We start from the raw sequence: 15185 nt of genomic DNA, 5'->3' as shown, positions 1-15185 counted from the left end.
AAAAAATCTTTAGAACGAACTTAATATTTGGCTTTGATACAAAACGATGATTATGATCGAAAGATTGTTGACATCCATGATGACCTTGATCTATTGACAGTAAACCCAATCAAACCTTGCTAGGCTTTAATCTTGAAATTCTTAGTGACGCTTCTTATAAGCCTGGGGTTCTGCCTGCAAATAAGAAATAATAGGTGGTTCTTGGAATAAGTATGAACGTCAATTTGGAAATACTAGCAGTGTTTTTCGGGCTTAAGTCCTATGCTGAAGGGTGTTTTAATATATCGTCATATACTATTACGTAATAAGACAATACGACAGCTGGGTGGAGTGTAATATCCACGTCTTAATTAAATAGCTCGTCAAAATTTAATATGGTGTGGAGAACACAAATTTTCGTTTTTGCTTCTTATATCAAATCTTCTCACGATGCTGTAGCTGACTTTAAATCTAGAAATATCGATATTGAATGGGAATTGCATATATTAGTGGTAAAGTATGGCGAAACTGAGATAGATCTCTTTGCTTCACCGATAAATACAATTTTTCATTTTTACCTTTTAATGTGGATGTTTTTACAATAAGATTGGAAAATGTATTTCTTTTTTTATACATTTCCACCATTTTCACTTATATTAAAGGCCCTGCTAAAGTTATTAATAATCAGGAGTCTTGGAATATTTGGGTCCAAAAATTGGCTGTGTTTTTCGGTTTCTTTTAATCTCTTATGGTGGATGATGTACTAATACCACTTAACAAGTATTTACCTTCCTCTAATTTCAGGGAAACTTATCACCTACTACCTCTTCATCAAAGCATTTCCCTGGTGGCGAGTCTATTATCTATCAAGCTTTCGCCAAACAACAAGTCAGCTCAGCAATGATTGCGATTCTTACTTCCTTGTCGAACAGTACCTACGAAATCTCAGTATACTTCTAGCTTTAAACAGTGGTGGACCTATGGTGATACTAAAAGTATAGATCCGTTTGACATTTGATCCTTTCCGTTTGATTGCTTAGGAAAAGGATGCTCATATGGTTCTTGAAATAGTCATCATTCAGCATTTATCTCTTATTTATTACCATAAATAAGGTGGGCCATGATGAACGAGTAAAGAGGTATCTTAAGGACGTCTTCAAAATTAAACCGACCATTCCTAAGTATGACGCTACATGGGACCCGACCAAAGACCTTAACTACCTTGCTAACTTGTACTCGTACTCTCAATACTCGTAACTTCCTTAGTTGGGAACAGATCGCTAAAAAGTTAGTAATTCTATTAGCATTGTCCACTAGACAAAGGTGTCAAACATAAGCTTTAATTAGGATTCAAAATATTAAGATCAATAATATAGGATTGTCATAACCATTAGCGATATTATTAAAACCTCAGCTATTCTGCGACCACAACTCGGCCTTCTTAATTTTACACAACGTTCAAAATTTTGTCCAGCAAATACTCTCGTATCTTACATATCCATGATTTCGTATACCAGATGTAGTCAAGATGATAGACCTTACTGACAACCAAAAAGCCTGTTCATCCTGCTTCGTCCCAAACTATCAAACGATGGAAAAAGCGAATGCTTACAGTTAGTGACATTGATACGACATTGTTTAGTGCGCATAGCACTCGTCATGCGCTTACTTCTACTGCACTACGAGTAGCAGGCTAATTTATTATCTTGGACGTATGCTAGTGGACATTATACGAAATTGAGATTCTATGTAAAAATGTCATCCGGTACTTACAGGTGGATATCACACAGTAGGTAAATGACATTTTGTCAATTGATTTGATGTTTATTTTAATAGGTTGATAATGAAAACCAAAACAGTGAATAGGCCAGCTGGCGTCAGACTAAACACTTAAAAAAAAAAAAAAAAAAAAAAAAAAAAAAAAAAAAAAAAAAAAAAAAAAAAAAAAAAAAATAATAATAATAGTAATGACCCTTTGATTATTAATGATTCTAGTTTTGTTAATGCGTTACGAGTATTTAATGTTTCGCCTTATTAACCTTAAAAAAAAAAAAAAATATATGATTTAATCTTTCTAATTTAATGAATATTTTTTAGAAATAGTAGGTATATTTATTACATATTACATATATACCAAAAATTTTATTTATAATCAGGTTTGATTATGGTTTTATGTTTTATCTCCAACATTTCCTTCTTCTCTGAACATCTTACAAGTGTACTTAAATCTCGAAAGCCGAATATGGGACAATAAAATGATCAAACGAACTTACCAAGTGAAGTTCGATCTTGATTGTCCCATATTCGGCGAAGAGATTTAAGGTCCCTCCCATCCCCGTCTTTATTAATATCTTATAGATATTATGTACCCGAAATATCAATGTTGGAGACCAGATAATTCTCTAAACTAAATGACAGCTATACCGGACGCCTGTAAGAAAGTGGGGAACATGCTATCTCTTTCTTTCTTATGGAGCTAAACTATGTGCGAATGGATTGACGCGTAGCGGAGCTACTTACAAGTGTACTTAAATCTCTTCGCCGAATATGGGACAATCAAGATCGAACTTCACTTGGTAAGTTCGTTTGATCATTTTATTATTGACCGCATCATTACTTAACATCAGGGTGATTTAGGGTCACAGCACACTTATCAAGTCGGAAGCGCTTCTCTTGTCTTGTCAAATAACCACATTCCTACGCTCAAAAAATATATTTCCTTCGGTAGTCGAATAAAAAGAAACAGAAAACACAAACATTGAAAATGGTATTGGTTTTAATTGGACAAAAATAAAGAGCTCATAAACAAACTACGAGTAGGCACAATCAATCAGTGTCCAATTTTTCGTTGAGGCCAAGTTTGTTTGTTGTGAACGTATAATGAACATAATTAATTGCTTCTGTAAAAACTTCATTAAAGGCCAACCTTGTTTGTCTACGGTTAACGAGACAAATAAAAATAAATTACAATTTGATTTAATTATTATTTATTATTGCGGGATATTTTACTTAATTCTTCAGGGATCTATATGTTAGTTAAAATAGTTAACCAATATTCTTACTTTCGGACCAGCTTCTGAATTCTGTAATGTTCTCATTTTCATGTCAATTTCGTTCTTAGTAATATTTCATTTTTAGCATCATAAAGAAATAAAGTTCAAATTCTAATAAAACTGTAACAGGCGTACACATCGACGAGGATAAAAAAAAACGGAATCACACCTCAGAACAACATGTCTCACTCATCCTATCAATTCTATCATACCTCATCCATCCATACTTAATATTATAATTAAGTCTGTCTGTCTGTTACCTTTTCACGGTAAACCACTGAACCGATTTTGAATGTAATTTGGTACCTTGGAGAACATAGAGTTTTACATCCCGGAAAAATCCATGATTGGTTATCTAGTCTAGTAGTAGATAAAAACAGCTATGACTAATTAGCGGTCACCATTTTGTTCGCGTTCACAACATTCTGTTTTTTATAAATCTTCTGTTTTTAGATAGTAAAACTATTACTGTTACTGTTTTTTATAAATCTTCTGTTTTTTTATAACAATTGCAATAGATACTAAAACATACCCATCCTGCAGGATATGGCAATGTGTCGCCGCGCAGCACCGCTGGCAGAGCCGCGACAGTGTTATACGCAGCGGCTGGCGTGCCATTGACCTTGGCTTGCTTGGCAGGGCTCGGTGCGTCATTGGCACGACTGGCAAGATTAGCCTGGCTACGCGCCACTAAGGATAAAGTGCCTAACACATGGAGGAAAGATGGTGAGGTAAGGTTATCTTTTACGATGACGTTACAACCTTTTATTGTAGGTTTAATATTAGTAGTCAATATTATTTGCCTATAGTGATGATCTAGATGACTTTTGTCCGAAAATTCCTCAGCGCCTTAAGACAAAAGTTTTCGAACAGTACATGTTGCCAGTGACCTATGGTTCCGAAACATGGCCGCTAACTATGGGCCTTATATAAGATGGCTCAGAGTCACACATAGGACGAAGGAATGAACTATGCTTGGAGTATCTCTGCGTGATCGAATCAGAAATGAGGAGATCCGCAGTAGAACTAAAGTCACAGACATAGCTCACCGAGTCGCAACATTGAAGTGGCAATGGACGGAGCACATCGAAGAGCCGATGGACATTGGAATCCCATGGGGCTGGATTGGCGACCCTTAGTAGAATACGCCGAACACTGCGTTTTCGTTGGGTGTGACCAACAGGTGGACTGACGACATCAAGTGAGTCGCAGAGATTCGCTGGATGTAGGTGGCTTAGGATCGTGATATTTGGAAGTTCCTACAAAAGACCTGTGTCCTGCAGTGGACGTCTATCGCATGATATGATGATGGTGATGATGACCCGGCCACTATAAGGCCCGGGTTCCCCTCCTTATTAGAACGCAAGATCCCTTTCTCCTAAGCTTAGACATAATATGGTATTCCAATGCGGGTTGACGGTATGGTGATAATGTTTTAAGTTTTTTTTAACTAACGTTATCAAATGTTATTGATAATGACTGGGACCGATCAACGTACTCTACAAAGCCTACAAGTGTAATTCTGTGCAATTTACCTAAAAATTTTCTCGGAGGAAAAAAAAAGCTCAGTAGGCAGTGCTTCGTCAGCACAAGGCATAGTTTAGTAGGTATTCAGCCTATCAGTTATGTCACCAGCAAACATACTATAGTCTGGCAAGTTCGTTGATGACACTCCCATGATATGCGGGCGACGGGGGGAAAGACTGTGCGGGTGTGAAATCGTGCTTGCGGGGAAGTGAGGTATATCAGTCGTGGGTTTGGTTTGTCATTCATTGCTACACGCCACCCGACCCTCGTGGTCCATCGGGAGTGTTACGAACAAAGTTGAGTATTAATAAACAAAATTATCATTTCGACAACAATATTTACAATATAATTGTCTGACAATCATCTGTTATAACGAGTAAACAAGTAATTAACGGAAAGCGTGCAAAGGAAATAAATTATTTAATAATTACACACACACCTCACACTTCGTATAATAAATAATTGCTGTAGCGATTCGAATACAAAGTAAATATTAATTTTATATAAAATATTTAATCCAAAATCGGTTATCAATATAAATTAATATTACACCGCCAACTGTAATTATTTTACTATTAAATTTGTTTATACGCTATCAAAGGGATTAACAGATAATTTTGTGTCACGTAATTATTTGCTTCGGTTTTCCGTTATTCCGCCTCAAACTATCTATTGCTAATTGGAAATTCAATGATGTTCGGTTCACAAGTAGTAGTAACTTTGTTGTCATATCAACCTTTGATTTGGGGCACGTAATTGAAATTAGTTCTGCTTATGAAGTTTTGAATAATCAGAAAATGACACCTCAATTTTATATTCAGGAAAACGAATTTTTCAGCTGGTAATCGAAAGATGCTAAAGTTGCAGGCGATCTTACCCGGTCATCAGTGATAATGCAATCTTCTTTTTACCCATGACCAAAGAATACTGGTTTACGTTTCGGCTCTACCATCACTCCTATAATTTTAGGTTTTCAGTGATTCTGTTAATACCACAGAATACTGAACGCTATAGTTAACGCTTAATACATTGTCAGATGTTACTATAATAACCCAGATTACTTTATGATGGTGATACTTTCTGAGGCAAGGTGCTTTTTGAAGAACAAGATTCTTCATACCACCGGCACACCGCCCATATCCTAATTTTGATCTATTATCATAATCATCATCATATCAGCTGATGGAAGCCACTGCAGGACATATGCCTTTTATATGGACTTCTAAACATCACGATCCTGAGCCGCCTGCATCCAACGAATCCCTGCGACTCGCTTGATTCGTCAGTCACCTGATTGGGGGTCAACAAACACTGTGCTTCCTAGAGCCGGGTCGCCATTCCAGCACCTTGGGGCGCTGGTGAATTTATGCGCTAGTGAAAATTTACTAAAGATAATCATAATTTTCAACCGATGGACGGCCACTGCAAGTCATAAGCCTCTTGTAAAGAATTCCTAATACCAGAGTCTTGATCCTCCTAGTTTTAGAGTAAGATCCTTCAGAGTTTCGGTTCTCCAAGTCGGACCAAACTACACTGCGCTTTCCTGTACAGAGTCACGATTCCAGCACCCAGAGTTTTGATCCTCCTAGTTTTAGAGTAGCCTTCAGAGTTTGGGTTCTCCAAGTCGGACCAAACTACGCTTGCATCCCCTGTGCAGAGTCGCCATTCCAGCACCTTAGGATCCCGAATTAAGAACTAAATAAAATAATTATAAAACGAGACTGTAACCAAGTCTTTTAATCCTTTTATAGATGGAGAATCATTTCCAACTGCACGAACAACAACGGCTTTTACCCCAACCGACGGAACACAACCAGTACACGTCGTTTCCCCCGCGGACCCAGCGGTCCCCAGGGACTGTGAAGGCGAGGGCCGGGGACAGAGGACAATATTCTCAAGTGTTTGAGAAAGCGCCTACAAGTCCTCGAGCGGCGACGATGGGACGTGTGAAGCGTAGTGCCTTGACTGATGGTTAGTATGAGTATCTTCTCTACTTCTTCTTCTTAACTTCTTTAGTTCTCACTTTTGTTTTATAAAACAGAATGATAATATTAATAATGTCTGTCTTACCATGGTAAATAGTAAGTGCATTTTGTTTTATTTTTCAAAATCAATCATGATGTAGGTAGGCGTTACTTTGTAAAAGTTGTCTGAATAGCGCATGAAACGTTTATTTCATTTTCCCCTTAACCTTTTGCTAACCCTATTTGGTTAGCAAAATAAATCAAAATCAACATGGTCTCATTCGGTAAATAATTAAAAAAAATCGAATTAAGTTCGGAAAATTGCAGCAGCTGATACTGTGATATTTCCAAATATTCCCCATTTTAGAAAGCAAAGTAATAACTTAATAAGAACTTCTGAAACTATAATATTATACATGGAAATGGTAATGTTTTATACATTATAAACATTAACCCAATCCGATGTTAATCGCTGAAACTATACATTTTATCAGGTTAATGTTTCCTATTATCGGATTAAAATCGTGCCACGGTATCCCAAATATTGAACAAATGTTTTGTATTCAATAACCTGAAACTACTTCCAAACATTTTCCCTACATACGTTATGGTTATTAAAGTTTATTTAAGCCCTGCTTTGGAATTTGTTAATAGCCTCTTTAAAACCTTCATTAATAACTTGCAGATGCCCCGCGGTTTCACCTGCGTAGTTCCCATCGAAATAAAATATAGCCTTACACTGATAATGTAGAAATAACATAAAAAATCGGTCCTTTAGTTTTGGAGCCTATTCATAACAGACGAACAAAAAATCTAATTTCTTTATAATATTAGTTTAGATTGATGATTAAAATACCAAAGTATATAATTATTTATAAGTTTTCTTGAAGATTTGATTTAATTTGAAGAGTTAATTTTAATAAGGATGTTCTCATTAAACTTCTCTCTTAGATTTAAAGTACATACTTCTTTATTACGATCTACCTTAAACGCATTTCATAACTTTACACAGGAAATGACACTATCTCTCTCACCCTAACACAACGAAAGAGAGATCGATATTTCTGGTTTGCCGCTTTTGGTCGATTTGCCTTCAAGAGATATGTAATATATACAGGCTGCACGGGAGTAGGTATATCACAGTATTTCCATTCCCAAGGTGTTGACGAGACCACTTATGGGAACCGAACTGCGTAATATTTTATTAACTAAAAAAAAAATACGTTTTCATAAAAAGTAATTCAAATAATTCCGACTATCTATGTAACCCACGCCTTTATATATCGTTGCATTTTAATCAATGAATAAGTTTGGCTACGTCATTAATTTAAGGACACATTTTAAGATCTATTTACAAATAAATATTATTTACTCTGAAAATATTCATTTTAGAACACATGTTGAACATTTTGAATTATTTTTTGTTAGACCCTAGTGTTATGGGAAATACTCCTGAGCATCCTGTATAAGTTACTAGCGAACGCCCGCGACTTCGTCCGCGTGGAATTCAGTTTTTCACAAATCCCGCGGGAACCATGGATTTTTCCGGAAAGAAAAGTAGCCTATGTGTTAATCCAGAGTAAAATCTATTTCCATTCCAAATTTCAGTCAAATCGTTTGAGTAGCCGCAGCGTAAAAGAGGATTAAACATACTTACACACGAACTTTCGCCTTTATAATATTAGTGTGATATACATAAGTGAATCTGTCCACAGAACCGCAAACGTCATCAGCCCTCCAAACACAGACCCTGGACCGCAAGCGGACGATGAACAACATGAAGTGTCTGGCGACAGTGCACGGACCGGCACGGGGCCGGGCGCGGACCGTGCTGAGGCCGCGCGGTCCGGCCATCGAGCAGCTCATCGTAGAGGAGTGCGGGGAGATGTTCCTCAACAGGAGTCAGGACGAGCTTGACGACTCAGAGGATGCTGAAGAAGGGTTTGTTTATTTCATCATTATCATCCTATTTTGACAGGCCTCTACGGTGCTACTTTCCTGCTTATAGTTGAGGGGATATTGCACTTAGACCCAACACGCTGCTGGTATTAACTATCAGATGTTAAAGACAATGACAAGGATCGACAGTTTAAACTAATCTTTGTGGCACGGAGGTGTAACACCAACTTCCTATCTCTGAGCTGAGAATTTTACCTGAAAATGTCTTTGAAGAAAGAAAAATTCAATGAAGTGCTTGAATGAATATTCGAATCTAAGATCTCGTGTTAGAGTTCAACAATGGAACTTCGAAAACACTTAACTACTTAGTAAATAACTTTTTAAAATAATACCTCCAAATATGCCAACCATATGAACAGCTATAATGAAAATAATGTACGTCTGTACAGCACTGGTATTTCTACTTCTTCTATAGCCTACTACGATTCGATAACTTTGAAATCACTGTAAAAAAATGTTCTTCGGCCGTCCAATCTTTATTGGATTCTTCTTTATTCATATCCATGTGCATTCTTTTCATATTTTGATACACACATGGAAATGAAACTTGCCTTATTTTCCCTCAAACGGTAGACTGTCTAACTTATTGAAATGCAACAGTGCATTGTTTTAAAGTATATTTTTGTTTGTTTAGAATATGTCCACACGACACGCCATCAAGAGTGCCTTTGATATGGAACGAAGAGAATCACAAAGCGAAGAGTTGCGCTGTACCCAGTAGCAGTGCTTCCACGAGCGTGCAGCATCAGAACCACAGCTTAGAGCACTGCCACATACCAGTCGGCATTGTGCTGTTCCTCCTCATTGGCTACATTTGCGTAGGAGCAGCCATCTTCTCCGCGTGGGAGAACTGGAGTTTCCTCGACGCTGCCTATTTCTGCTTCATTGCATTGGCGACGATTGGCTTCGGTGATTTCGTACCAACAAGTTTCCTAACCTTGAAGCAAAGTGAGAATTCACGAAGCGAATACATACAAATGATTGCGTGTTGTGCGTACCTTGTCTTTGGACTTATATTGATAGCAATGGCCTTCAGTCTTCTTCAGGACGAAGTGGTGGCGCGATGTACTCAGTTGGCGCAAACTCTAGGTCTCACGCGTCAATGACAATACGAAAAGAGCGATTGCAGCTCAACAGATAACAATTTGAGGATGTTATGATCGTTATTGTAAGGAGTCACTCAGGTTCGAGTCCCCGGATACCCTTTGTACTTCTTATTATTATATGACACATGTTACCATTGTATAGACAAATATTATTTTCTCATGTCTTCGTAAAAGAAACGGTGAAATTTAAAGAGTTTTTACGGAATTTGTACTTGAAGCGTATGTTTTCTTATGTAAATAGTGTAAAAATTTATCTATAAAAGCAAGGCTGAAACTGTAATGAAACAATAAAATTGTGTGAATAATTGTAATTTTGTTTTTATTTTTCCCATATCTTGTAATTTTAAAACGATTTATAAAGTGCTTGTATAATGTTTATATACCCTTTTTAATACATTTAATTTGCCAAATATTGGTTGCTATCACGCGTAACGCATGTTAAGCGGAAGTCCAGTCAATGATGGAATGCGCTAGAGAAGTTGCCTATAGTGTTGACAAAGGAAGAGTTACGATAATCAACTTTAACTTACGATTAGCTCAACACTAACAAGCAAAAATGATCAAACTTACCTATGTTAAAATATTAGAGCATTCAGGCAAAAGTGTTAATTAATTACCAAGGTACTTAATCACCAGGATGTCGAATTTGGATAAAAAAGAGGCATATAAAGTTGATATTGGAAACTTCAATATCATTGTAGACCTATCCATAGATACCTCACACGTATGTGTTTGATGAAAAAAAAATTTTTTGAGTTTCAGTTTAAAGTATGGGGGACCCCCATAATTTTTTTTTTCTATTTTTGTATGAAAATCTTCATGCGGTTCACGGAATACATCCACTCACCAAGTTTCAACAGTATAGCTATAGTTTCGAAGAAAAGTGCCTGTTATTTGGCTACGGAACCCTAAAAAATGAGTCGAAGATGTCAACGAATGAATAAGTAAGTAAACCATGATGAATTTATTCACGACAAACGATCCAAACTATACCGAAGTTGAAGTTGTTTATTCAAACTAGTTGCCCGTCGAAATATAGCTTACTCACCTTCCCCCCTTTGACAGCGCAAACTTAATATAACTTTTGAATGCGACCTTTGGTGATAGAAACTTTCTGTATGGAACAAAGAAAAATAGCGGTTTATTACCCAACAATGTAGCACAAATGGAATTGGTGCCTGCTCGTAAATTATGTTTGAGCTACAAAAGTCGGGAAGGTGGAGGTTAGGGATTATTTTTGATTTAGTATTGGTGGAAATTGAATATTTTCATCCTCTTTACATAACTCACAAATTGGGTCTGCCAACGATATTACGTTTCGCTTTTTTCTTATTATTTATTTTTTTAATTTCTTTATCTTTTAATGTTGTCCCAAAAGTTAAGATGGATGCTTTGAGTTTTAGTCTTTGATGGATGTATCGGATACATTCTTTTTACTTTTATATCTTGTTTTATACTTATTGATAATGTAGCTTTCTATTTGTGAAAGAATTTCACAAATCAGTCTAGTAGTTTCAGGAAGTATTTATTTCAAACAAACAATCAAATCTTTCATTTTTATAATATACAGGTAGATTTAGATGATTTTTGATTGCATACCGTTATTTTTGTATTGATTGGTTATTAATTTAGTTTTGTATTTTTTATTAGTTTTAGTTAACAACTTTTGAACATTATTGTTTATTGATTTGATTATATAAAAAAAAATGTTTTATGTATTATTTTTTTTATGTATTAAAAAGTTTAGTATTTATTTAGCTAGAATTAGCTATACCAAATTATATACTTTTCTATTGTAGAATACAGATTCAACATAAGAGTGATAAAATTAAAATGTTCAGTGCATATTTAACAAATACAAAATGTAGATATTAATAACATTTCGCATATAACAATAAATTGAGATAGTTGATTTAATATCTAACAAAGTATCCACTACATGATAGAAATGTGTCCAAAGAACAATCTAGTAAGGGATTTGCCGGGTTTGCAGCGGAATGAAGGCTTACGATGGGATATTTGAGATCGATACGACGCTGAACGTAATCCGTTTGCAATTTAGCTGTGGCATAGTTGCCGATCAAAAATACTACCTAATGTATGTTGTTTATTCATCGCTGTAACAACATACATTAAAATAGTTGCCTAAATATGTACTTAAAATAATTTATTGAAAATCAATGGCAATTTTACTTGGACATACAAACAAACATTATTTTAATATATATTAAAAATAATATATATTATTGTTTATTTATATTATTACCCATAAGAATTGGCAAAACCAAAAGAATTATCTATTCAAAAAGTGGTCTAACCCTTCAATTGTACATTCCAATATTTATGACTCTGTATAGGAATTACTTACCTTCCATTCTAAAAAACATTTAAATTATGTTACGTAATATAAGAATTATGAGTTGTGACTGAAATATTAAGTAAGAATTTAATTTAAACTATTGTAAGAGTATGGCGTATCCACACTAATAATGAAATGTACAATTAGGCTCAAACTCACATGATTATTGTTAGTATTGCCTAAATAATTTTAAACTCAAGAAACTTTTAAAGAACCTTTGTAATGAGCTTGTTCAACACAAGCTAAACTCTTATAAAGTACTAAGTTAACTTATATTGTCATAGTGGCCGTGAATAACTTTATTTGTGTTCAAAGAATTTTGAAAAATAAATAAATGTTAAAATATGTAAGTACTTATTACAACAAAACCTGCTATCCGAACGGGTAGTAGAGTATCTATACATATATGAACTTCGTGCGTTGTTTTCAAGCGCCAAAGTGAGTTTCTCATAAAGAGCGCGCAGCGCGTCGGTACGATATGGATAAAATTCGAAGCGCAAACGAGACGCCAAATTATGACTTTCACGTGAGTGAAAAGCACGGAGCGATTGACGCGAAACGCAAATTTTATGACGTGAGCGCCAAAACCATTTTTACCTAATTGCAAGTAAATTAAACAACATAACGAAAAACAAAATGGCCATGTTCAAGATAAATACCTAATTTTCTATACAAAATAAAAATTTAAGAAAATAAGTTTGCTTTTCCTGAGATTGAAAGTAAAATGTGAGCAAAACATGTATTTTTCAAAAAAATAAACTATCGAGAAAAGTTTTACAAATTGTGTATTTTGTATAGTCATAACGAAGCTAACACTTTGAAATATCATTTACCCAAATATCAGGCTCCTAACTTTTCCATATGTAATTTGGTGGTTACAAATGGTAACCACCAAATTACATATGGTATACTATATTGCACACTCTAAAGAAACTGTTACAATAAAAGAGTAGAAATATACTGGTTTTGACAAAAAAACAACAGAAAACGCGCTCTGCAGGGCTGTAATAAATGATGGCTAATGGAAAAGAAATATGGGGAAAAAATAAAAAGTGGAACAACTCAAGCAGGTGTTTATTTGTGGGTCGCATCGATCAACGTTTTTACTGCGGCCTTTCAGATGAAGATAAATGAATTTGGCAATTGTTTTTTACGCAAACAGTGTTTCGAGTGTTAACTTTTTGTAAAGTTACCTTTACCACTAGATGTTTATATAATATAGAAATTCAATAAATTCATGACTTAAAATAAATATATCTTTGTTTATGTCAAGTAGATTTAGTTTACTAGTACTTTTGAAAATGCCAAGTTTTGTTTATAGAGACCGTTTCAGAAGGCTGAATCTGCTGAGAAGAGCCGGTATGGATCTCATTACCTTTATAATAATGCTTTATAAAAAAACATATTTATTTTTTGTCTGTGATGTCTCCTGCAGCTTAATCCACATTAGATTCGATGTTAGACTAGAAATACATAGTGCATCCATCAATCCAAAGAGCAGGATTCGAAACGGATTAGTCTAGAGTTTAGACTCTGCATTGCGTTCCACTCCAAGCATAAGACTTAGAGAAGATATTGGAATATCTGTCATCGCTGTAATGCCATAAATTTCCTTTTAAACAAAATAAAATTCGTAGAACATTTTTTACAACTGATTAACTAACTAAATTAACTAACAAGTTAATTTTTCGTGAGTAGCTTCATCTCGATGAGACGATCAACTTTTTATTTACGAAAATTCTTGATTCTGGTGGCTAACTGAGTTACCAGGAAATTAAAGTTTCTAAGCGTCGAACCGAGATAATATACCACGCAATTTGTAGGACTTAGTTTAATGTACGTCATCTAGTCACACGAAGATATCAATTATTTTAATTACAATTATTTTTTTCTTGTTGAGTAAATGCCGTTGGCTCTGTAGGAAACCAGGACGACGTCACCGGGGGGGTTAGGCGCAGAAGCATGACAGGAGACCCGAAGGCTAAAATAAGGCCTATGAGACTTGGACCTCAACTTAGAGGGCTATTCTGGAGGGTGTAACCGTGACCTGAATGAATCAGACCGGGCGCTCCCAAGATCGTAAGTTAGAAATAGAAAACCCATGTCCGGGTGTCGACGTTAGACATCGAGGACCTCGTCTTCGCCGGCCAAGACGCTGTGCAGCTTGTGATTGTGTTGCCTGGGAGGCATTGTCGGTCGCCATGTCATCGTCAGGGTCGTAAACAAATGTTACAAATCATCTAAGTATGCAAGAAACACGCCCTTCCGACCAGAACACAGCGATACTGTTTGACGGCATATTTTTTACGAAACTAAAAAGATCTCAGGAATCAAGAAAACGAACGGTAAAATTGTGTAGCAATAAGGCTTTACGACACTACCTAAAAGCAAAATACATACGGGATTGACGAAATAAAAAACAGAATAACAAAATCTAGTCCCAAAAGAGTACGCCATGTTAACAGACCACGTCTCCCGTCGCATCCAATTTACCTGAAACACTGCCTCCTAAAAAGGGTCCCCGCTCATCAAAACTATTGTAGTTTCGTGGTGTATAATTTAGTCTATGTCCTCAGTGACTTTTACAAGTCCTCGTTAGATTGTCTTTTGTAATTTCACTAAAAGGGCTTGTTGGGTTGAGTGGACATTTGTATGTTAATTGTGATTTCGCGCTCTTTGCCCGCTGTACCGAAATGGACGTGGGACGGAAAGGTATACGAATTTTTACTTTGTTAATTAATTGGGTCACGTTGCTAAGAGTTTTGTGCTTTTGTTTATGTTCTGAATATTAGTCGTGTCTTGTAAATAAGCTTTGTGGCAATGGCCTTATGGTCAAGGGACTGGACTCAAAAAGTAGTAGTCATAAGTAGGCACCCATTTCACTAATGTCCTTTCCACTCCTAACAGAGTCTCGCAGCACCAAAAACTACTTGCGTATGACCTCTGCCTTTTAGATTAGGATGGCGTAGGTTTGAATCCGGTCCGGGGTATGCACGTCGAACTTTTCAGTAATGGGCATTTTAAGAAAATTTTTTACCTATCACGTGTCTCAAACCTTGAAGAAAGAACATCGTGAGGAAACCTGCATACCAGAGAATTTTCTTAATTCTCATGTTTGTGAAGTCTGCCAATCCGCATTTGGCCAACGAGATGGACTAAGGCCTAACCCCTCTCATTATGTGAGAAGACTCATACTCAACAGTGAACCAAATATTGGTTGTTAATGATATGATGATGC

At 35.9% G+C, this 15185-nt stretch overlaps 1 protein-coding gene across 1 annotated transcript in view; it reads left to right on the top strand.

Moving 5' to 3' along the window:
* The window catches only part of LOC112054097 (uncharacterized), a 184278-nt gene extending 174379 nt beyond the window's left edge, over positions 1–9899 (top strand). Inside the window, exons 4-7 of the mRNA XM_024093753.2 lie at positions 3576–3763; positions 6311–6530; positions 8239–8464; positions 9117–9899. Coding sequence (XP_023949521.2) covers positions 3576–3763; positions 6311–6530; positions 8239–8464; positions 9117–9588 — 1106 coding nt within the window. The 3' untranslated portion in view covers positions 9589–9899. The remainder of the gene's footprint in view (positions 1–3575; positions 3764–6310; positions 6531–8238; positions 8465–9116) is intronic.
* The last annotated feature ends 5286 nt before the right edge of the window (positions 9900–15185 follow it).

The sequence above is a fragment of the Bicyclus anynana genome, chromosome 14 (genome assembly GCF_947172395.1).
Source record: "Bicyclus anynana chromosome 14, ilBicAnyn1.1, whole genome shotgun sequence".
NCBI lineage: Eukaryota > Metazoa > Arthropoda > Insecta > Lepidoptera > Nymphalidae > Bicyclus > Bicyclus anynana.
This window is presented reverse-complemented; position numbering and strand designations above follow the sequence as displayed.